Below are 24284 nucleotides of genomic sequence, written 5' to 3'. Positions count from 1 at the left end.
AACGTTTCCGTATGCGTCTTCACGAACAGTTTAATCTCTCATTTCAAACCTAGCTTTTGACAATTTCCCTGAAAACCCACCCCGTCGTCTACAAAGAAATTGGTGCAGAGACCTCTTAATATGATTTTAATTAATTTTATAATTTACATTTTTCTTAAATATAAAATAAAGAAATATAAACAACTATTTTTCTAAATTTTTAACTCCAAAATAATTTGGTAATATTCGAGATTTGTATGTCTTGTCGAAATTCTAACTAAATGATTATAACAATTTTTTGTGACTATAGATTTTTGGTATTTTTTTAATTGAATAATTAAGAGTTTTGTGTTTGTATTACATTTTCTAGCATTTTTACCCAGTGAATAATTTGTAATCGACATTTCTAGAAAAAATGTAAATTTGTCATGCCTGTAAAAAACTCAAAAATAGTTAAAATATTTTGAAAATATTATCGTAGGTTAAAATAAAAATAAAAAATAAATAAACTTTTTCCCGATTATAAAATTTACTTTTAGGAATTTTTTATTTTTGATCCCCTAAAGTACCTGTTTGAATGCGGTAAAGTTTAATTGTTAGTAAATAATAATAATAATATGTTTTATTTATTGTATAGAACTGGACCGTATGTCATCATATTAATATGTTAATAATAATTAAATGAATTAATAATTTATATAATAACGACAACCAGTAGCATGCGGTGATTAATATTTTATATCGGGTAAGCGTTAAAATTAAATTTCAAGTTAAAACTTTTAAAAAAGGTATTTTAATATTATTTTATTGATAAAAATTACAATCTAAGATTTATTTATAGATAAAATTCATCTGAATTTCTTGTTTCTATTATTACCACCTGTTTTGTATTGACTTATTATAATAAAATTAATATTGTTTTTTTACTTTCTTGATTTATAATGGTAATTGAAATGATAACAATCTTATCATATCAATCTTATAAAATTTCAAGAATTTGTGTTAAATAGGAAAATTATAAAAATGTAACTCAGTTGTAATGAGTAGGTGAATAATTAAGCTAGCTTTAACATAAAATATTATTGAGAGAGACCTGATATCAAACCCAAGTGGTGTAACGATTTGAATCCACAAAAACGTCGGCGTGAACAGTCCCAAAATTTATATTTCCTAACTTTTCTCCAAAACTATTATAGTTAAAAAGTTGATCGATAGCTCATTAAAAATGGATTATCAAGTAGATATAAAATGCGAGATTAAAAATTATTTAATTTTTTACAGTTAAAAAAAAGTTATTTTTTGCTAAATTTTCATTTAGCGTGATAGATTATCAAAACTGGAGAACGGATTTTTTTATTTGGGATCTTGTTAGATTCACATTGGCTAGGAGAAATGCAGTGAAAATTTTCAGAACTTTATCTTTAATCGTTAACTCACTACAGCTATAAAGCTGAAAAACATAAAAAAAAAACGCCCAATAAAACGTGTTTTAATTTTTTTTTGAAGCTCTGTATTGAATTAAGTATAAAAGATAAAGTTCTGAATATCTTCACTGCACTTCTCCTAGCCAATGTAAATCTATCAAGACCCCAAACAACAAATTCCGCTTTTGGAGATCTATTTCACTAAATAAAAATGAAAATAAAATACATTATACATACATATTGCATACAATTAATAAATTTCTAAAGATTAAAAATCAAGAAAGTTTACTTGCCGATCTCTGACTTGGCAAGTGTTTTATTATTGTTTTTAGTATAATTGTTAACCTATTATTTGTCTAAATGTATATAATATTATTTTTAATAATAATAAAACATTAAATAATTTAAAAAATTAAATAATTCTAAATAACTTTAGTTTATAGATAATAGAATAATAGAGTAATAGAAATTATTATGTAGTAACTGTAAACTTATAATTATGAGCTTCCTGGTCATTGAGGGCAACTAGTGTATATTAACCTCTTTTATTTACATACAGTGCGTATTATTGTACAAATTAATAAGATATGAATATATTATTAATTATTATTTATTGTAAATTCAGTGAAACTATGAAACACTTATTTTTCAATAATCAAAATCCTTAAAGCTCACAAATATTTAAACGTGTTATTAATATTGAATAGATATAAATTACACTTGATTATTACGAAAATGTTAACTTAATATTTTTAATTGATACTTTGTCTATCGGTTTTAACTTATCAAGTTCTGGTTCAAAATTCTCCTAAAACAAATAAAATTAATATTTTACTTTTTATAAACCTTGGGCGGATCCAGGGAGGGGCAATCGCCCCCCCCCCGTTCCCGTTTCTGACTTAAGTTTTTAACGTAATTACTTTATAGTTCATTATTTTTACTTCGTAAGACATCATAGATATCATGTTTGCCATTTAAAAATCGCTCCCTCCTCATTATTTTGGACTAGATCGGCTAGATCCACCACTGTTATAAACCATACCTACTGGCTACCAGCCTACATATTAATTTAAAATTTCTATTGGTCTATAGACTTTCTCAAATTTTTGATATTATGATAATGTATATATGTGAAATATAATATGTATGTAAACATATGTTACACAGAGTATATTTTATGCAATAAATTCTAACAATATTATACAACTAAATTGTATAATGCATATAAACTTTCACAAATATTGAAAAAATAATAAGACATTTTTGTCTAATATTTTTATTTTTAAATTATTGAATAGTTTAAAACGTACTTCGTGAATATCCATATCAATACTGTAATTCACTAAAATAAAATAAACAAATCTATATAAGTTTCTAATGTTATTAAATTCCCATTCGTAATAATATCATCAGAGCCGTAAACTAGGGTAAGGCGAACGAGGCACTTGTCTTGGGCGCCTGATGCTGGGGGCGCAAAAATATTAAATGATTAACTATAGAAAATTAGAAAATGTATTTATTATTGTATAATACTGTATTGTTGACAATATAATATTTAAATATTTTGTATTACTACGCACCGATCCGTAAACGTAATATTATATTTTTAATATAAAATATAGGTATTTCTTAATTGATTACTCGTTTATCGCTTTACAATTATTATTGAATTATTATTAGTAAATAGTATTTATTATTAGTTATATTTATATATTTTGTTATTAGACATTAGTAATATTTATGATGTTATCTTGAGAATTTATTTTCCATTTAATTTTCGAATTTACATTACAGACTTAATATTCATATTCTTCTTACTAAGATGAGTAAGATGGCATTGCGGTGTAAAAAAATTATGGAAATATTTAAATATCAAACGATTCTTAATTTTTTTTGGTCATTTATTAACTAATATGAATTTACACGATTTGCAAAAAGTAGCGGCTAAATTATAATGATGATATAAATACTGTGGAAATAGTTTAAGAAATTAAAGATTTTAAACAAGCAGCTTTATCAATTTTGCCAAATATTGAATAAGTAACGTTTTTAAGTTTATTAGAATGATTCACGATATTAAGCGCTTAAAGAATCGTCTCCAAATATTGAAATGCTATAAGGATTTTTCTTTCAATGCCCGTCACAATAGCTTCGTGGGAAAGGATCGAGCTTCGGCAAACTCAAATTGATAATAGCTTACTTAAGATCTACAATGGTTCAGGAGAGATTATCAAGTATGGCCATACTTTCAATAGAAACAGAAGTCGCTAGTGTAATGAAGAAGTTGTTGACAAATTTTCTGACATAAAAGCAAGGAAAATTCTATTCTAAATAATAATTATTTTAAATTATTTTATTTTATTTTTATTACTATTATTTTTAAATCTATACTATATACTATACTATTATATAAAATGATAGTGTTTGATTGTGTGTTCGGTATAAACTCCGAAACTACTTATTCAATCGTCGTGCGGTTTTTTTTTAAATTAAAGAGGACATCACAAAGAAGGTTTTAGGCATAAATAGTCCGATAAAGTAAATAAATAATTAGTTATTATTAATTAAAATCTTGGGCGGAGCCGAGACGGGTATGCTAGTACCTAAAAATTTGTAATTTTTAATTTGATTTGTTTAATAATAAAAGAATTTGAGAATTATATATTTATATACTTGTGTGAGTTGTGGGTATGGCTAAAAATGATATCTCTTGTTTTGCTCGTAACCTAATTACAATTTTTCAAATTTTTCTAATTGTATTAGAAAATATTAAAAGATTTGAGTGTGTTACCCCTACAGGCCACAACCCAGAGAGCGCATTGCTAGAGTTCTGCCTCAGGATAAAAAAAATGGCTCGGAACGGCTCTGAATAACATTAACTTAAGAATCTAGAAAAATATTGTTTTCCTCCGTTCTCCATACACCAAAATATTTTACCCGGAAGCATTAGACCACGATTTAAGATAATATTATCTTAAATCGTGCGTTAGACATAATTATTAATATATATAACTTATTAAAAATAGGTACGTTTTAATAGTCTTTCAAATAAGAATTTAAAATTATTTGTATATTGTATAATGAAAATACAATTTATTTATTTATTTTTATTTTTTTATTTAATTTATTTTTTTTTTTTATTTATTGTTATGGAATTCAAATTTTAAATATTAAACTAGAGACTAGACTTATGACAATTGACAATGCGATTCTACGGTGGTATTTTGGTCTGCGTTTAAAAAGCTAGCATATAAATCGCAGGGCAAATCTAGACAATGTCAAATAACTTTATGTAGTATATTGTTCCTATTTTCTTGTTGTTTTTACTTTATACTTTATATTAGTGTTTATAATAGAATAGGTATAAGAAAATAAAACATTTTTTAAATAACTATAACTATTTGTATGTCTAGGTCCAATGGATATGTCTAGTGTATTATTGATATAATAAATACAAAAGTTAATTTAAAAGTATAGAATTGAAATATAATATTTACCTGGACCATAATTATCTTTTCTTATTTTATACATAGATGTATGATATACTTGATGAAATCCAACAGATCCTTAAAACATAATCATTAATAAAATTAAGTTTCCATTATTTTAAAAATAATGATTATTTTGATACTTTTTAATATTTTCAAATTAAATTAATAATAAAAGGAGCATATATTTTTCAATTTATAATTGTTTCATTTTTAATTATAAACAGTCATACAGACATACAGTATACCCTTAAATCCTCGTATCTCTTTTAGAACATTCATGACAAACTAATAATATATTTAAAATTTAAATAATGTATCTTTCTAGTTATCAGTAAGAACGTTTCATTTACATTTTTCAAAAACAATTTTTATGCAATTTTATTTTTTATATTTTAAAGATAGCTATCTTTTTGGTCATACTTAAAATTAAATGAAAATTGACTTGTTGTGTAGATATAAGTAATATATGATTTATAAAAAATACAGCAGCGTATAGTATTGAGTTATTTAAAAACTTAGATTATTTAATTATTATTCTGACGTAATGTCGGGCGAGACTCTTTTTGACCAAAAACTTACCCTTTCCTTATCGGCCAATTCAATTTTCGGTCAAAATACAAAGTTTAATGTATACTTTATATCATAGGTACATATCAAAAATTATTAAAACCTATGTATAATATTTGTCATTAATTATTTTATAGTTAGATTTTTGACATTATTATGCATTAATTTTACTATATTGAATAGTCTAGAATCCAGTATTTGGGAATAAATTAATTTTTATTACGAATCTACTTTCGAAAAAGTCCATTCAAATCGAAATCGATTGTGGCATAACATTCGTGTTATATTATATAATGATATTTATCTTACGAAATAAAAAATTAGCTTTAACTTGGTAGATTTCCACTCAGTCTTCGTTTTAAAACATACGAGTAAATGATCAAAATAATAGCTATCTTGAAAATTTTAAAAATTAATAATATAAAAAAAATTTTGAAAAAAGCCGCAAAACTTATGTCATTCAATTAAAAAAAAAGTTTCGAGAAAAAGGGTTCGCTCGCTGTACGAGCACGCGGGCCACATGTTTAATACAATGATACCACTATAATATAGTATTAAATAATTCGCAGTTTTTTTTTAACTCGAAAAATTATTAAAAATTAAGAGATTAATGAAATTAAAATGTTGAAACGTCAATATTTTCAGAAAAATGAACTCGACAAAATGACTATTTTCAATTTTTTTGATAATAATTAAATAAAAAACTATATTTTTTAACCTTTTTACGAAAACATTAAAATAAATTAAAACATGAAATATTTGTAGGTCTTGTTCCTGTAAATCTTATTAAAAACCCTGAATTAAAATATCTCCATTATATTAGAAGATATCGCAATGGATAAATCCTCAAAAGATTCTATCTATGCTCGTAAGTATTCATTATTTAAATATATTTTTCGGTCATACAAGTGAGGAAAAAAATGTTTATAGTTATAAACAAACACAATTAAGAATAATCCACATCAAAACGTTATTTCTTATTAGTTATTACTCATAAAGTCATAATTCAAGTTATGACTGAGAGTAATAAACTAATAAACAACAAATTTAACCAAACCTTTAAAAAACTTTTAAACCCATTCTCTTTTGATTAAATATTAAGAGTTTAAATATTAGGAACCATTAATTTCTTGAAATTAACGTTAAATAAATTACCATTAACTGTAAATATTTTGTAATAAATGTATAACAGTATATCATATATCATTACATAAAGATATAAATTCATTTAAAAATAAATTACCTTGTTTCTTCAATCTAATCAAATATGACATGAAATTTTCATTGTTCACTACAAATTCTAAATAAAACAATAGGAAATGTTAATACTTTTTAAATTTAAAAAAATATATATATTTCATGTTAAATTTAAAAATGTCATGAAAATATGTAACTTTATGGTAATATAAGTAATAACGCGTGTTTATAAAGAACGTGATTCAGCGTTTACTTACGTAAAATACGTAATAACATTATTTAATTTACAATAACCTTAAGCACTAGTTAAACTACAAACTAATAAAAACTTTTGTATTATCATATAATATTCAATTCCATCGGAATGGACGTTGAAAATATAACTGAACTATTCTGACCATTATTAATGCTTAACGGCTAACCGTTATTAGGGCCGCGGACAGGTCAGTCAACATTGTATTTTACGATATTTAAAAAATCGGCCTTTCAAATTCAAACCTTATTATGTCTTCATAACACTATTACACTTAACATCATACACCAAATAATAATATAACCTCATAGTCAATCCTAACGGTTTGCAACAATCATAACATTAAATATATATTATTAAATGATTAACAAAATAACTAAATAAACTTAAAATTATAATACTCGTACTGTCATCAGAAATCTGCTCTGAATTTTCTACTTCAGAAATATATATATTAAGCTTATAATTTTGAATTTACACACATTAAAAAACAAAAAAGTCTCGTATAGAATAATATATATATAGATTATCTCTTTATTGAAGCGTATTATTTGGAACATATAATTTTAATGCTGTCTCCTTTTATCCTACTCAAAATCATCTAGAGCCAGAGACCATGGTCCAGGACTGCGCGGCAAATGAAAACTTTTTATTCCCCATCACTACAATAACACGTAACGACTACAGCCTATAAATTATTGGTATTATTATAAATTAGTACCTATCTGTTGCTCTAGAGTGGGTGCAAGTTAGTGACAGACAGTGTATAGTTTAGTAGTTGAGAGAGGAGATTATTGACGGAATGATTGCATTTTTGTTATTCGCATGCGTGAAGTGGTCATGGTCTCTCGAAGAAAAGAATTTAGTATTGAAGGATCGAATAAAGAATAAAAAAATATCATAACTTATGGGTGGTAAATAAGTGATAGCATTTTTTTATTTTTTATTCAATACCACTCATATCATTATGAACTACTAACAATTCCGAGTGATATTTTACATCCACCTCGTTCAGCTTCTTACTATTACAGTACGCCAGTTTCAGTGCTTCTCAATCCTTTTCCCGTTAATGTGTACGTGTATAGTGCGTTCGTGTGTACCTCAGTTGAAAAGGTCTTTAGATAAAACATTTTTATGATCCAGCGTATTCACTAAAACATTATAATATCATTCCAGTCTTAGTGATATTTTCAATAGTGATATTAATGTGGTGTAGCCCGCCATAAACTTCCTAAAAAATATAGTGTGTCCGAAAAACCTGGTCAAATCGCTTCTTTGAAAATAACGAAGCCTAAAAATGTAATGTATCATGCACCTAATGGGCATTTGGCTGGTTGTTAGATTGACCAACTGTAAGCTGTAGCCAGTCTAACACCTCTTTTAATTTTTCCAATATCTTAGTTAAGTCTACTGTTTTTAAAAAAATTTTTCGACTGAATTACGTAATTTTGATATTTTAGAATACAATATACTTTTACCTGTTATAATCCAATACTTTAAATATATATCCTTGCCAATATGAAAACTTTGTTCAGTAATATATAATCATTCAATTTAAAATAATAAAAAAATATTTCAAATTACAAATTGTAAATCTCAATATTTTAAGCAGCGAATGGTGTTACGACATGACTCTAAATATAATATATAAGATTGTGAGTGATGTGACAATCTACCTCCAAGTGTCTTCGATACCTCTAACCATCTGACGAGCACATGTGTTGAACTCTTTTATATATGATTTCATCAGTAAGAGTGGTAGTAGTGATTACGGCGATTATACTAAGCGGGATAGTGTTAATCTCACAACATTTAGTATTCTGGTTTTCCTTTGGTGGTCACCCGAGTTAAATTTTCTCCCGTTGAAACGCTTTAGTTATATTGTTTTATTAAAATTATATAACGAATGCTACGCCCCCTTCACTACGTTGACTTTTGCATGTTTGTGTTTCTGATTGCCTGATTAATTATTTCGTCATACCGTTTCGTATTTGGTTTTTATATATTTAACATCATAGAAATCTTCTGGGTACATATAGACACACTCAAGGCTTGACAAAATATAAACCATAAATCATAATGAGTATACTTAGTAAGATGTTTTTGAACGTGAAACATACAACAATTCTCCAGTTAGTTCATCAGGTCCAATTAATTTATCACTAGACAATTTAGATAGAACAGATTCAATACGAGTTTATTGTCAATAGTATTAACAGAACTATACCGTTTGGCATTAAATCGGTTTAGAGCAGTAAATAAAAGTCTATTTATCATTTGTACTAATTACTTTATTCCGATGAACTGTTTTAGGTATATTTTTTCTCGGTTTATTTTACTCTAAAAATTTCCATATCATATTTTTGAATAAGTATACAAATGAGATTCAGTATATTAAATAAATTGCTTATAATAGATTTTATATATCACTTTAAGACGACGCCATACCCGCATGTGATGTCTTTGTCTTACTAACGTACATCATAACAAATTTTCGTTCAGCAGAATACATTTGGTGACGTTAGCTTTAATATAAGAGTAAATTTACCTATTATAAAATTTAAAGGAAAAAATATTATCTAGACAATGACATATGATTTTATTGATATTATCATTTTAAAGTGAGTTATGAACATTTTAAAGTTGTTATATTTTACATAGCTGTAACTCACTTTAAAATCATAATATCATTAAAATCATATGTCATTGTCTAGATAATATCCTTACCTTTAAATTTGATAATAGGTAAATTTACTCTAATATTAAAGCTTAAGTCACAAAATGTTTTCTGCTGAACGAAAATTTGTTATGATGTACGTTAGTAAGACAGATACAACACATGCTTTCTTAAATGTTGTACAAAGCAAACGCATGATAGTCATGTAGCCTACTTAATGGCTCAAGGGTGGTGTAGTATATTTTAGTCAACAAGTTAATAAACATTGGAAAATTAAAACTTAGACTTGACTTTATCAAATTCATTAATTAAACATTTACTACTAAAAATTATTTCTTTGGGAGATACTTTCTAAAAGCTATATTATTAGAGTTTACTAGCTGACCCGGCAAACGTTGTTTTGCCAAAAAGAAACTATTCTTAAAAAAAAACTGCAAAAAAAGTTTTGATACCTTAGGCAGGTTCACCACTATTTAAATGACACCTTAACCCATTCGGCCACTACTATTGTTGGAATTATGGGAGCGCAATAACTAATAAGGTTGTTAAGCCCAATGTAGTAACCCACGTTAAAGTTTTCTCTATGTTGATCAATTTTTTTGGTGTTGGCCGGGGGCCCAATTTTAACGATTAATTATGTAATATGGACAATTTTATAAGCTAAAGCTTGTTGTAGCTTTTTCAATTTGAAAAACATTCCGGAACTCAAAAAATCAATAATCAAAAAATTTTTTTAAAAAAATGGTTTTTCCAAACTTTTTTTCGTAAAAACCTTCTTCTGGAAATTACGAACAATTAAAAAAATATTTGAGCCAAATCAGTCTAGCCATTCTCAATTGATGAATTGTTATACATTTTTGGCTCCATTTATTTATTATATAGATAACAATAAACATTTACATAAAGAAAATTAAAATGAATAATGTTTGATTAAGAACGGTAAATTTGAGTTTTTCATTCTTAAATGTTATATAGTATTTGTAAAACAATTTTGATTAATTCAAAAATTAATATGAAAATAAAAATATATTATTAAATACATAATGAATAAACAAAATATTATATTAAAGCGTAATATTTAACATGCAGTTAATAAAAATTGTATTATTATATAGGATTTATTCGTAAACACTTTCGGAACTCAAGTGTTTCGTCGAAAAATAATATTTATTAAATATTTATGTTTATTTAATATTTCAATAGTCATTTATGAAAAAAATTATATTATAATTAATTTTTTAATTTTCATAAAAATAAATTGTATTTACTAAAATAAAAGTTACAATAATTTTTGTATAATAGAACAATATTTCTATGTTTTAAATTAAATTATAGTGAAATAATTAAGTCTTAAAATTATTTTCGAAAAAATAATATAATTATTATTATATCATTAAGTTGGACAACTTACTACTTTTCAACTTATTGAATGTGAGTTCATAGCCTATGAAAATTAAACATACAAAACTTGTTTATATTATTATAATAAAATAAATAAATAGGTACCGCTTTGCTGTAGACGCTGTACATAAGGTGTCAAGTGGTCAATTATAGGTCTGTTAAATTTGAATTTAATCTGATAATTTCATTGAATACCAGAGCTGAAACGGACGTGCTGAATTGGCCTATGGGATTATATCTCTAAGTGGTATGCTTTTTTGATAAAACTATTAAATTCGTTTTTTTTTTTTTTTTTTTTTTTAGTATTATAGTAGGTTGTTATAATTTTTTCGGAAAATATTGCCTACTATTATTATTTATTATTTAATTATTATAATAATATATAATATATTTATACCATATTATATCAACTTATATAACTAACAATTTAATAATATATTTCTGTAGATATCGTTGAATAGTTAAAATACGTTCATAGTATCTATTTAATAATATATTAAAATAAATCAATAATGTTATTGTGTATGGCAAAATTTATAATAATATAATGTATGCAAAAGTTTGAAGTTCTTACGAATCATTTTAGATATAATAAACTAATTTAAATGTGTTTTAACATATGTAGATTGTAAAACTAAACTTGTATTAAGTTTTTTAATTTTAGATATAAAAACGAAATGTTTATGTATTTCTAGCTACAAAATACTTATTTACTAATTTTCGAGATTTTTATAGTGTTAAAATTCATACGAAATACGAATAATAAGTACCTATTTAAATAATAAAAAGTTTTTTGTTGAGTAAAAATGGTAAAATAGTGAATAAAATTATTAGTTTTTAAATATTTTGCCAACAGACTGGCAACAGTTGTTACTATCTAGTATCTAGTGCAGCGGTTCCCAAACTGTGAGGCGCGCCTCCCAAAGGAGGTGCGAGCTTTTGGCAGGGGAGGCGCAAGCCGCGTGATAAATTTTTACTGTTAACTTATATTGTCATAAAAATAAAAATATTTGTATATTTAAATACTATAAATTTGTAATTTAATTTTTTATGGGAGGCGCAATTGATTTTTTTTAATTTTTAGGGTGGCGTGAACTAAAAAAGTTTGGGAACCACTGATCTAGTGTAAAATAACTTCGTGGTAGGTGGAGTCACTTACTAATGTCCGTTTGGTTAGCCGTGTCTGTAGCTATAAAAAATTATATTGAGTGAAAAAATATTATTAAACTATTAAATTTAAAATTAGCGCTTCATCGGCGTAAGAGTGTAAAACCATGTTGAAGTTTAATTATTATATCTATTATATCTACAAAGCGATATCTAATCATTATTGTATACCGATTAATTTCCCATGTTTTTGTGACTCGACAAATTGATAGTGATCAGTGATAAGTAATAAGTTGTATAACTATCATCATCTCTAAAGTTAGTATAAGGTTATAAAAAATCTATTTAATTAAATTTTATTTAAATATGACAAATGAGTCATACTATAAAGTTCAAACTATTCACAGTCAACGAAAAAATGTGCTGTTAGTGAAAAATAACTATAAATATTCCAAATATACAGAATTAAAATTCGGGGAAATTGAATGGAAATGCATTTAAAAAACGTGTAAAGTAATTGGCGTTGATGATAATTTTTTGCGAAAATCAGGTACACGTGAACTTGAAAATATCGATATCGATATTGGCAATATTTTACACAAAATTAATAAAATATATAGCATGTCTCGTGAATGCATACGAAATTTACCAAAGCTTCCAAAATCAATTTATGAAGTACATTAATATATAAATAATACTAAGCCGAAACAGTTAAAGACGAATATTTTATTATAACAAATGACTTATTAGATCATATAATTATATTTTCATACGACTTGAATTTAAATTTTATGTGTGATCTCAGACCTTATATGTCGACGGTGCATTTAATACTGTACGAAATTTTTTCACCAGTTATTCAGTATTCATGTGTATTAACTAATGGTGAATTTGTACCAGTTGTGTTCTATTTGCTTCCAATTTCCAAATAAAAATAAAGATACATATCTATAGCCATTTGGGAAATACTTAAAAGAAAAATGGCAATCATTAATCAAATGTTAGCAGCCGAGAACACTAGTGATCGATTTCGAAACGTCATCCCATTCAAGCGTGAAAAGTATATTTCCTAATAGAAATATAATTGGATGCCATTTTCATCTAAGTCAATCATGGTACATATAGATAATATATATGTATAGGTATAACTTATTAATTATTGTTAATATTATTTTTTTTAATTTGTCAAAAGGTGAATACGAATACAATAAGCAATTAGTCAGTGGTCTTGTCCAAGAATATAAAAACAAAGAATTCGACATAGGAAAATGGCTTAGACAATTATTTAGTCATATATATCTGGAATCTAGATCCTAATGAAGTTGAACTATGTTTTGAAAATGGCATTAAAAATGACCAACCCAAGGATGTACGAATTAAAAAAATTATCACTTACTTAGAAAAAACATACGTAACAAATGATGCAACATTTCCATTCAATATTTGAGTCAAAGAAGCAACATTGAAGAGAATAACAACTGTGAGTCTTTTTACGCCAAATTTGGTTAATTTAATGCTGTAGTATTTACTAAAAATGTATTAACTATGCAGACAGATTCTTATGTAAGGATAAATTCTGCCAATAATAACGAAAGTAGAATAATTAGAAGTCAACAAAAAAATAATATACAACTTATAAATAAAAAAATTAAATTATATCATAGCAACAAAATTATTAGATATAATTTTGTAAAAAGTTTGGCTTCGTTTAATAATATTTTATTTTCATTTATTTTAACTGTGGAGTTAAGGTGATATAATGATTAATGATATATTATAAAATGGCCACGATGCATGCGAAGTTACGGTGCACTGATTTCGTTGTCGTTTCAGTATATATTTATTTTTATACCTATATTATGTACTATTTATGGCGTTATTTGTATTTAAACTATGTAGTGTCGTTGAGTAATTTGTTTAGAGTCATGCTGGGGGGGGGGGGGTGATAGTATTTTAACTATATTTACTCTATTTATAAATAATATACCGTGTATAATTATCAGTATCCGACCCCAAGAAGAGTTTAAAATGTTTAAATTAATTTTAATTTTGATTTAAATGTATCACAATTATTTTTAAAATAATCATTTATATTCTCAGAAAATAGGTAGGTTAGTATTTATTTTTAGGAAAAATAAGTTAAGTTAGGACACTCCTGAATGATAAAATATTAATATGAAAATATTGTTCTTTAGAATACTTAAAAATTACAAAAATCGTATTATTAGAAAAAATAGCATCGAGTGTGCAAGTATGCTAAATTAGTGAATTATCTTGTAGATATATGACAAGTTTATTTTAGGCTTTCTTGATTGTGATCTCTTAACAGTAGTTTTTTTTTTATTGGGACGGATCGATAGCCCATCGCCAAAGCTTCAACTGGATGACTAGACCACACCAACCTTTTCAGGTACGTGTTGTAGTGGCTATTACAGTGCGTCCATCGAGATAGATTGTTATCTTACAATACATTGAGCGACGAGGAAGCTACTTTCCTAACATCATCTATTATTTTAAAGGTTGTATCCAAAAACCACACAATTTTGATTTTGACCCTAAAAAGGTTGATAAACAAAAACCACACAGCTTAGCGGTCATTTTATAACAAATTACCTCACATTTAGAGTGGATTAAAACCGCACACTATTTTTAGTGAAAATAGTGAAAAGATAAGATTATAAGATAAGTACTATACAATAATCGTCTTTAGTTGCCACTTAAGTTAATTATTTATTTTCAGGAGTATTTGTTTCAATTTTTAGAAAATTTTTACGTGACAGATATCGTATAAAATTTTAAATTTTAAAAATAACGTCGGCAGTCGGTTTTTTTTTAAATTTTTGAATATATACATTTTTAGTTTTACATTTTTTTAAATTAATATTTTAAATTTTTGATGAAATATTCAAATATGAGAATAATGAGAATAATAATTAATTATACATATGCATATGCTTTTTTTGTTTATCGACCTTTTTGGGATTGAAATCATAACTGTGCGGTTTTTGGATACGACAATTTTTAAAATTGTGTAGTTTATTATTATTATTATTATTATTATTATTACATATTATTAAATGTGTACGGTTTTAACCTACCAAAAGTGTGCCGTTTTTTGGAGTCAACGATTTTAAATTAATTAAAAAATAAATTACCTTCTTTGAATATTACACTTGATTGCTCATAACTTTCTTCTAATAAATAAATAACCTTAATTAGACATATTCTAATTAAATGGCATAAAAACATGTAATTTATATTTTAATATTTTATATAGTTTATAGTAGTTATTTAATAATGTACTTAAATTAAATAAAAATTTATTTCTAAAAAAAGTTATACATCATTTCAATTTGACTCATTAAAAAACAAAATAACTCATAACGTTTTAAATTAAAATAAAATTGATTGTTTAATTTTTATAAAAATTATTAAAATTAATATTTATATTCTATGATAACAATGTACTTACGGTATTGCGTTTCTAATTAAATAGATAAATATTAAATTATAATATTATACTGATAGTAAAAATTAGAATTATTTTTATATTTTTGGCAGGGCATAGAATTTATATTAATATCACTAATACTAATTACAGTAAAATTATTAAACCAATAACAATATGAATCATATTTGTATACTACTAATTAGTAGTAATTACTAAGCTATTTTTGGTAGATTCTATGCAAATTTCAAAACTTCAGATCTCGTTATAAGTAATTATAATAATGGTATAAATGTATAACAGTATTACAGTAATAAAGTAAGAACAGCAAACATGATAGAAAATTCGAAATAAACCTGGATATATAATACATTATTTTATTTTACTATCTAAAAATATAACTATTTAAGTAGCATCCAAATAGACGTAGATAGATCAAAAAATGGAAATTACTATAGTTAGATATTTTTTTATTTATTCTTATGATTTCAAAATAAATAAACATTAGTTAGTATTTTCAATTTTGCATAAAATGGGGAATATTTAAGTAGGTAAATATTTTTTTTATACAAATATTTCCAATTATTTTTTATTTTTAATATTATTTTACTTTTCAATTAAAATGATAAAAGTTTTCCAAAAGTTTTATGAGGATTTTCATGACAAATTATTGCTAATTATTATTTTAATAGGTTATGATTAAATATAATTTTTAAAAACTTACTTAACATAACAATAAATTGTTTAAAATCTTCATGTGAATCCTGAATCTCTGGTAAGACTATACAAATATTATTAAATGTATTTATTTTGTGTGATTTAAGTGATCATGATTAAAATCAACCATACAAACCATCCCTTTTTGTTGTAATAGGCAATTTAGAGGTTTTTTGTATAACAATTTTTATAATATTGAGTATTGAAGCAGATAACTTACAATGTAGAAAAGGCTAAACAGTAAACACTTTACAGAACAGCAACAGAACATAGAGAAACTGTTTGGTTTTTGAGAACTTTGCAATAATAAGGAAAAGTATTGGCGATTTCACGTTATAAGCAATTTATACAATCGTATAAATTATCGTAAGAACAGTAATTAGCATGGCAATATGATAACTAAAAAAAATTCGGAGGTTAAATATTTAGTTTTCTAGATGAGAACCCGGGTATAATGTAAGACGCTGTTGAGCATTGTTTGCGATATTGAGAAAATGTTCGCGTTGTTGGAAATACAATGTTATGTTGTTGATAATGTTATATAAATATAATGTTTTACTTTTCTATTTAATATACTACATTATATTGAATTCTTAGATATAATTAAAACTATTAAAACTTATATTTTATACGTTTATTACACAATAAAATTGTATATTAAAAACTATATTGAACATTTTTTAATCAAAATATATTCATTTTTACAACGTTTATTAATTATATTGTTACATTAATATATTTTTAATATATTTATATAAAGAATGATAGATGGCCAAATGCCAGTTAGACTCAGAAGAATAAAATAATTTATGCAATAAATAATTGTTGTTCAAGTTTAAATACTTAAATATCTAAATAGTATAGTATAGTATATTAGTTTAATATCTTTAAAATAAGTAGATATAAGTAAAGAATGGGAGAAGCTTATGAAAGATTAGAAAAAATAATTTATAAGGTTAAAGTAGATAAAAATCTAAAACAAATTTATGAAATTGGATCCAATTAATGAGAGAGTGAAACTTAAATAATATAACAGAGAATTATAGACTAAAAAATCTAAACAAAGAAGAGATATATTAATATTAATTCGGTTCAAAATATGAATTACAAAAACCTATTGAAAAAAAAATAAGAAAATATCATGGAAGAGTAAAAATTATAAACGGTAAGTAAATAAATTTAAAAAACAGAAAATAAATATAACACACAAAGAATATACGGCAGTTTTAAATTTAGAGTATCTCAGAAAAAATAAATAAAATCAGAGTTAATTATTACGAAAACAAAATAAAAAACTTCATTTTAATAATAATAAAAATCCAAATATTCGAAGAAAATGTACTTGTAAGACATATACAGCGTGATAGAATTTTGAATAAAAATTAGTAGTAGAAATGCACATTAAATAATTAAAAATGTCTTCTTTAGCAACTTCTATTGTGTTTTATTTTTACTAAACATTTGCGTTATTGATGTGAATTTGTGTGACAGTGGTTCTACTATCGTGAATATGGTTCATCTAAGTACTCAGATTTTAGTCAAAAACTTATTTTCAACTATTTGCATGTCTATTTTTAGAAGTAGTAAAATCAACCTTTCATTTTAAAACCAAAAAATAAATTTTGCCAACTTCACATACTTCACACATTTTGATCTAGGACTTCGAAATTAATACTAATCAAAAATCAATGATTAACAAGTATTTTCTAGTCCATTTTTAATTAATATGCAAGCCACTCTGGCGATCATTATCTTTTGAATTTGTGAAGATATAGGACTTTGAAATAACTTAGGGATGAGCCCTCTTCGTGTAGGAGTTTCCACCTATTTCTAAGATACTAGTATAAATATCACATCCTCATATTGAAATCATTAATTTCATGAACTGGATATCCAGATAGTGAAATTCGTCCAGATTGTGAATTTTGACGAAAATACATTACACGGATATCTATTTTATGAAATTGACCATACCAATGTATTGTGTACTTTGTGTAATTATTACAAAACAAAATATCCTAGTTAGTATTAAAACATTTAAAACTATACTTTCTATATTGTTCTATGAACAAAAATATAACAATAATTATAGTCAATAAATTATATCATGTTAGATGCATTATATTTTTATTTTATTTTTCATAAACAACAGTGTTACCTATGAAGTATTATGAAATTAACTATACTTAACTTTCTATATTTCTTATATTGTTTTATTAACAAAATAATTAATTGATTGAATTAAACAATGATTAATAAACTATACCTGTACATTTTTTTCCTTATTATTTTACTTGACAATTGATTATGACATAGACTGTTACATAGTATATTATTTTTAAAGCCAGCACACCTACTTGATTGGCAAGGAGGACAGCAATCCTTACTCTCCTGATTTTTTTATAATAAATTCAGCATTTTTATTTTATCAATTTGATCAGTAGTGAGAAATACAATCCTTTTTTTTTTTGATCCGTGATCACACAAATTATATTTGAAGGATCTGTAGGTCTCCTATCAACTTTCGGTATTCCGAGTATAACACATTGATTAATTTCAAAATCGTCAGTTATTATCTGTTATTACCCTGTTAAAAATAAATTTAAATTAAGATCTAAAAATTAAAAATACAATATAAGATATAACTGTATTATATTATTTACCTTGATAGGTAATAATGTCGTTTATAAAATATAATATGCGTATCGTTTATAAAAAATAAAATAAAAAGATAATGTAATATGATTTATTGACTATAATTATTGTTATATTTTTTTTCATAGAACGAAATAGAAAAGTATAGTTATAACGCTATGATTATCTTGTTTTATAATAATTACACAATGTACACATACATATTGTCCATTTAATGAAATGGATGTCCGATGTCCATATAATATATTTTCGTCGAAATTCACCATCTGGAAGAATTTTACTATCTGGATATGAATATCCAGTTCATGAAATGAGTGATTTCACTATGTAGATGCGACATAAATATAAGTTAACAGAATATTAATACATTATTTATACGAAAATAATTCAACAGTATTTTTTCAGTAGGTAATCTTTTAATAATCTTCCAACAACAATATTGTTGTTTAAATATTATTAAACCGATTTTCCAAGTAAAACAAGAGAAAATAAAGTGAATTCCAAAATAGTCACATTAATGGTGCACAAATGTTAAGCAAAATGAAAATTTGAAAATTATGATTATTAAATCGGTATACGGTGGGGGGCCAGAGACGTATTTAGGGGGTCTTGGGCTCCGGGTGGTAAATTTTAAATTTTGGAAAGCATTTTTATATAATACGGTACGCATTTTTTTTTCTTACCTAATGCGCAAAATTGCTAAATACGTCCCTGGTGCTGAAATGCACTTTTTTTAATGCATGAATCCAATACATTAGGTACACATTATGAATTGAATAGTTAATACTTTATTAATTAAATAATATAAACAATACTTACAATGATACACTATTTACATTCCCAAACAATAAAATTAAACAATTTAATGTTAGTTATTTTTATTTAATATAAACAATATACTCGTGCCAATACTTGCTACCTAAAGTTCTTTTTTTTAATGTAAGCAAGCAATTTTAATAAAAAAAAAACTGCTGATAAAAATAATAATATTTAACGCACTATCCGTACTCATAAGTCATATTAAGTCACAAGTATAAATGCGGCTTAAGTCGTGTTTGCATGCTAAACATATTTTTTATTATTTTTTGTTTAATAAGAAACAAAAATGAGCTGGACCATGACCTGCTCATGCGATACCACGATCAATAGCCATAAATAACTAATAAAGTAATAGCCTTGTTGTTGGTGCTTAAGAAATAATGATATAAAACTAAAAAAATGTAATTACTTACATAAAATTACTTCATAATATTCTGATTCATTTAATGCATTACAGGTACCTGTAAATTTGTATTTTGTAAAAAAAAAAACAACAAAAACCAACCACGATTCATACAGTAACCGTTATTTTTCTGCACTCGGGCGTTCCAAGGATGGTCTTTGTATGGTGGTTTAAAAAAAAAATGTAAATTTCTCAGGTTACACCTCCTAGATTGTCTAATATCACATACAAATGAAACATTAGAAGTTTCAATTTTGACAGTCGAAAAAATGTTAAGTCGTGCCACAAAAGCTCTAAAGTTATTTGTTTTTAAATTTTATAAATTATTTTTTTTTTAAATCTGACCAATAAAATATTAATTTTGTACAAAAGTATATAAAAAAATATTTGTATAAAAAACTATTTTCTAAATTTTATATTCTTTACTATTGTTCATAGAATCATTTTTTTTATATACAAATAGCGTTTTTAGATGAAAATTTGTTTATTTTTATACTTTATGGATAAAGTATTAGAGTATTTTGATACACAAATAAACAATATAGAACTTTTTTTTATTAATATAATAAGTATTATAGTATTTTAATATTGAAGTATAACCAGGAGCGTCTCTCGACCTTTCTTGTGTAGAGTGGGGATAATAAAAAAAAAATCAATATTTATTTACATGAGATTCAGATATAGAATATAGAACCATAATTAAAATTATAAAAATATTAAATTTTGTTGATATCAAAGTGATAAATATATTATCACTTATTAGAAATATAGTCGGGAATTATTATGTTATATTGTATTATACGGTTGTAACAACTATTAACTAGCAATTACTACATTTTTTTCGATGCACAAATCGCGATTATGGTTATATATTATGGTACTTTTATACTCTATGACCGCGAATATGTATTTATGAAAACAAGATATTCGGACTCTAACACTATTAAATATATATCTATTTTTAATCGTGGACTCTACTGATATGAAAAAAAATGTCAAAAACTTACTTTAACATAAATTTTAAATTATAAAATTGACCAATTACTATGTAGATCAATCCACCTCATTACCCACGAGGGGGGCAATTTCTCCCCTCTGTTAGAATTTCCCTGAGTATAACTTCTTGATACATACAATTTATTAAGAAAGTATATAATATAGTATAAAATAGTTCGTCGGTATTATTGAAGATAAAATGCAAAAACTAAATTCAATAAAAATCTAGTTTTGTAATTTTATCTTTAGAGATTTAAATTATAGACCTTTATGAATTATTTGATATTATAATTTTAATTATTTGGAACTATTTGGAACGTTGATTCTTGTTTAAAGTGTCTGGACTCTAGACTGTAGAGCCATACACCATGTACGGTAGATGGCAAAAGCTATAAATTGTCTAAAAATTACATATTCTAAATTATCAAATCGATATTATATAATATAAATCATATTATAAATTCGAACAACTTTGGGGGTGTAATAGGTATGAATAAATCAGAGAACGAATTAAAAGGATCACTCTGTATAGTATAGTAATCCAATTAATCACTCCACTACTCCACTACATTAAACAAAAAAAATTACCTTTCATTCTTTTTTTAATAGAATCATATTCAGCCTGTTTTACGTTAGACACTAAATGATAAAAAAATAAATATTTACATTTTTAATAAGTTAAAATCATACAAAAATTAAAAATAACAAAAATGTATTGGTTATAGAGTTATAGTTAACTTAAAAAATATTGTTTACAATGATTGATACTAGAAATTCATGGTCATATAAAGTCCACTTTAAAAGAATTAGCAATATTATACGGAGATTATGTAGTATGCAATTAAAAAGTAGGTATATTTAGTTTAAATGTATTTAACTAATTGAGGGTTTACTCACTGTAATAGATGTCTTCTGTTGGATTGACGTAAAGTTCATAATTTTCAAATACGTATCTGGGTGTATTTCCATCTGTTAGAAACACATAAAAAAATTTTATTTTATTTAAGTACGGAGAATAATCTAGTATGTATAGTATCGTATATGTTAAAATTATTGAAATATGCAATTAATACGAATATTCTTTCATACGTGAATCCAGTGTGTTGTGTGTACAAGTATCTATATTGTATCTCACTATTAACCTTCTACTTATAATATTAAGTACGTATTAAGACATAACTTTTGATTGTTATACAGATGTAGATTATGAGTACCAATATGACTATAACGATTGCATATAATTATAGCCTTTCGGTATTTGACGTAAATATAAAGATACTATATAAAATATACAAAACATATTAAATAACATAATACATAAACAGCCTCTGGTGCAGTCCTATAGGCGTAAATTTGGCTTGTTAGGAGGGGGGGCTAAAATTATAAACATAGAATAGGCCCACGGGGGATTCACCCTGCATCCCCTACATATAAATTTTACAATTTTACTGTAACATTTATTGTTAAAGATTATAAATACTTCGAAATTATTTATTTAACAAAACAATACAAATTTTAATTCAATTATTATTACTAACAATTTCTTTCTATTTATCTTTTTTTTGTTACATAAGTTTTTTTTATTAAATCTGCTACACAAAGAACAATAAAAACAATTGATGAATATAAATTAATAAAAAAATAACAAAAAATAAAAAGATTTTTATATTAATTTAACATTATATTATATTTATGTTCATCTGCAAATAATTTAAGAATGGTCTGACCGGAATCATTTTTCTGATTAGTGATCATAATAGATTCTAAATACATAGCACGTGGTGTATACCATTTCTAGAAATCTATTTTGTCATGGTGACATGGCGTATACGGTATACATAACATGGTATCGTTTTCGTTATAGAATATTAACGTAGCTCAATCATTCTAATTTTATTATGAATTTACAATACAAAATGTATGCATGAACATTAAACGATCTCATAACACATAGTACCTATCGGATATCCTGTTTAGGAAGTACGTATAATAAATTTTATAATTTTCTCCAATAAAAAATCTGACATTTGTTGAAAAACTTTAAAAAATGTAGGAGGCCTAAACAAATTTTCGGGGGGTATATGCGTTCCAGTCGTATGTTACATATTACTATAGTTTTATTACAGTATAACTTTATCAAAAAGTCGTATTATTTATCATTCATTAAATACCTATATAAATTCTAAGTACATAATCAACTACTCAAGGTTTGATTTTGACAAATATTTCGTTGTTTGGTGATAAACTATATAATAGATAATATCAATAATTGGGGTATCGTGCGTATGGGCGAATTTTTAAAAATTGCAATGTGTTTGGGCAATTCAGTATAATGTATTAGGGCGAGTGATTTTAAAACATGGTAATGTATTTTGGCGACCTTTTTTATGGTCCTGGGATGCTGTATTTTATCAATCTATTTTCCTTCTCATTTTGACAGACTTGGTACTTAGTATCTTAAATTTCCTTACGTATTATCTTATTTTTTCTCGCATGTAAATCTTCTTCGGCTTTTCTTTTGGTAGCAGTTCTAACACATTGAACAGCTAAATTATGATCAGTTGTTGATTCGTGATCATGTATTATATATTATTATTTGAAAAAAGATAGTATTTTAATTGATGGTAGAATTCACTAAAACACTCTCAGTACATTTTCTATTAGTACACCTAAAACTAAAAGACCCGTTTTTAAAGTGGTTAGATTTACTAAAAGTATAACTTTTAATTGAAATGCATCGTTTATTTTAGTTTGTATTACAAATATATTCAATTTTAAGATCCATATTTGACATAAACTCAATAACATTATAATACTAGTTTCTGTTTCCAATGTTCAAGCAAATTAACATTTGAAAATATGATAGGGTTCTACTAGTTGAGTGTTGACCGACCTGCATAAAAGACTATGCCATATTTAGGTTGATATAAAATTATCTATAGATTTTATATAATGTTTTTATCTTAATCTTTATGATTTTATTTTTTATATTGTCTCGCTCAAACACATTATAAGAAACATGTCCAAACACATTACTTTTATTATTATTATTTTCCCCGTAACATTATAGTGTATGCAATATGCATACATTTTATGTAATTGAGTAATGTATAATATGATCAGAATAATAAATATATCTTATAATATAAC

The 24284-nt window shown here is 25.0% G+C and overlaps 1 protein-coding gene across 2 annotated transcripts in view; it reads right to left on the bottom strand.

Moving 5' to 3' along the window:
* Nucleotides 1-2076: 2076 nt before the first annotated feature.
* The window catches only part of LOC113554027, a 37429-nt gene continuing 15221 nt past the window's right edge, over nucleotides 2077-24284 (bottom strand). The window contains exons 9-21 of one of the 2 annotated variants that reach the window (XM_026957673.1): nucleotides 22032-22103; nucleotides 21723-21773; nucleotides 20149-20196; nucleotides 19736-19744; nucleotides 16269-16325; nucleotides 15569-15580; nucleotides 15252-15290; nucleotides 12149-12178; nucleotides 11000-11032; nucleotides 6705-6761; nucleotides 4901-4969; nucleotides 2714-2745; nucleotides 2077-2211 (exon numbers count right to left, since the gene is read on the bottom strand). In XM_026957673.1, coding sequence (XP_026813474.1) covers nucleotides 2131-2211; nucleotides 2714-2745; nucleotides 4901-4969; nucleotides 6705-6761; nucleotides 11000-11032; nucleotides 12149-12178; nucleotides 15252-15290; nucleotides 15569-15580; nucleotides 16269-16325; nucleotides 19736-19744; nucleotides 20149-20196; nucleotides 21723-21773; nucleotides 22032-22103 — 590 coding nt within the window. In that variant the 3' untranslated portion in view covers nucleotides 2077-2130. The remainder of the gene's footprint in view (nucleotides 2212-2713; nucleotides 2746-4900; nucleotides 4970-6704; nucleotides 6762-10999; nucleotides 11033-12148; nucleotides 12179-15251; nucleotides 15291-15568; nucleotides 15581-16268; nucleotides 16326-19735; nucleotides 19745-20148; nucleotides 20197-21722; nucleotides 21774-22031; nucleotides 22104-24284) is intronic. The other variant, XM_026957674.1, reaches the window with a different exon arrangement.

Source organism: Rhopalosiphum maidis, chromosome 2 (genome assembly GCF_003676215.2).
Source record: "Rhopalosiphum maidis isolate BTI-1 chromosome 2, ASM367621v3, whole genome shotgun sequence".
NCBI lineage: Eukaryota > Metazoa > Arthropoda > Insecta > Hemiptera > Aphididae > Rhopalosiphum > Rhopalosiphum maidis.
The sequence above is the reverse complement of the archived record's forward strand: the minus strand, read 5'-3'. Positions and strand labels throughout refer to the sequence as shown.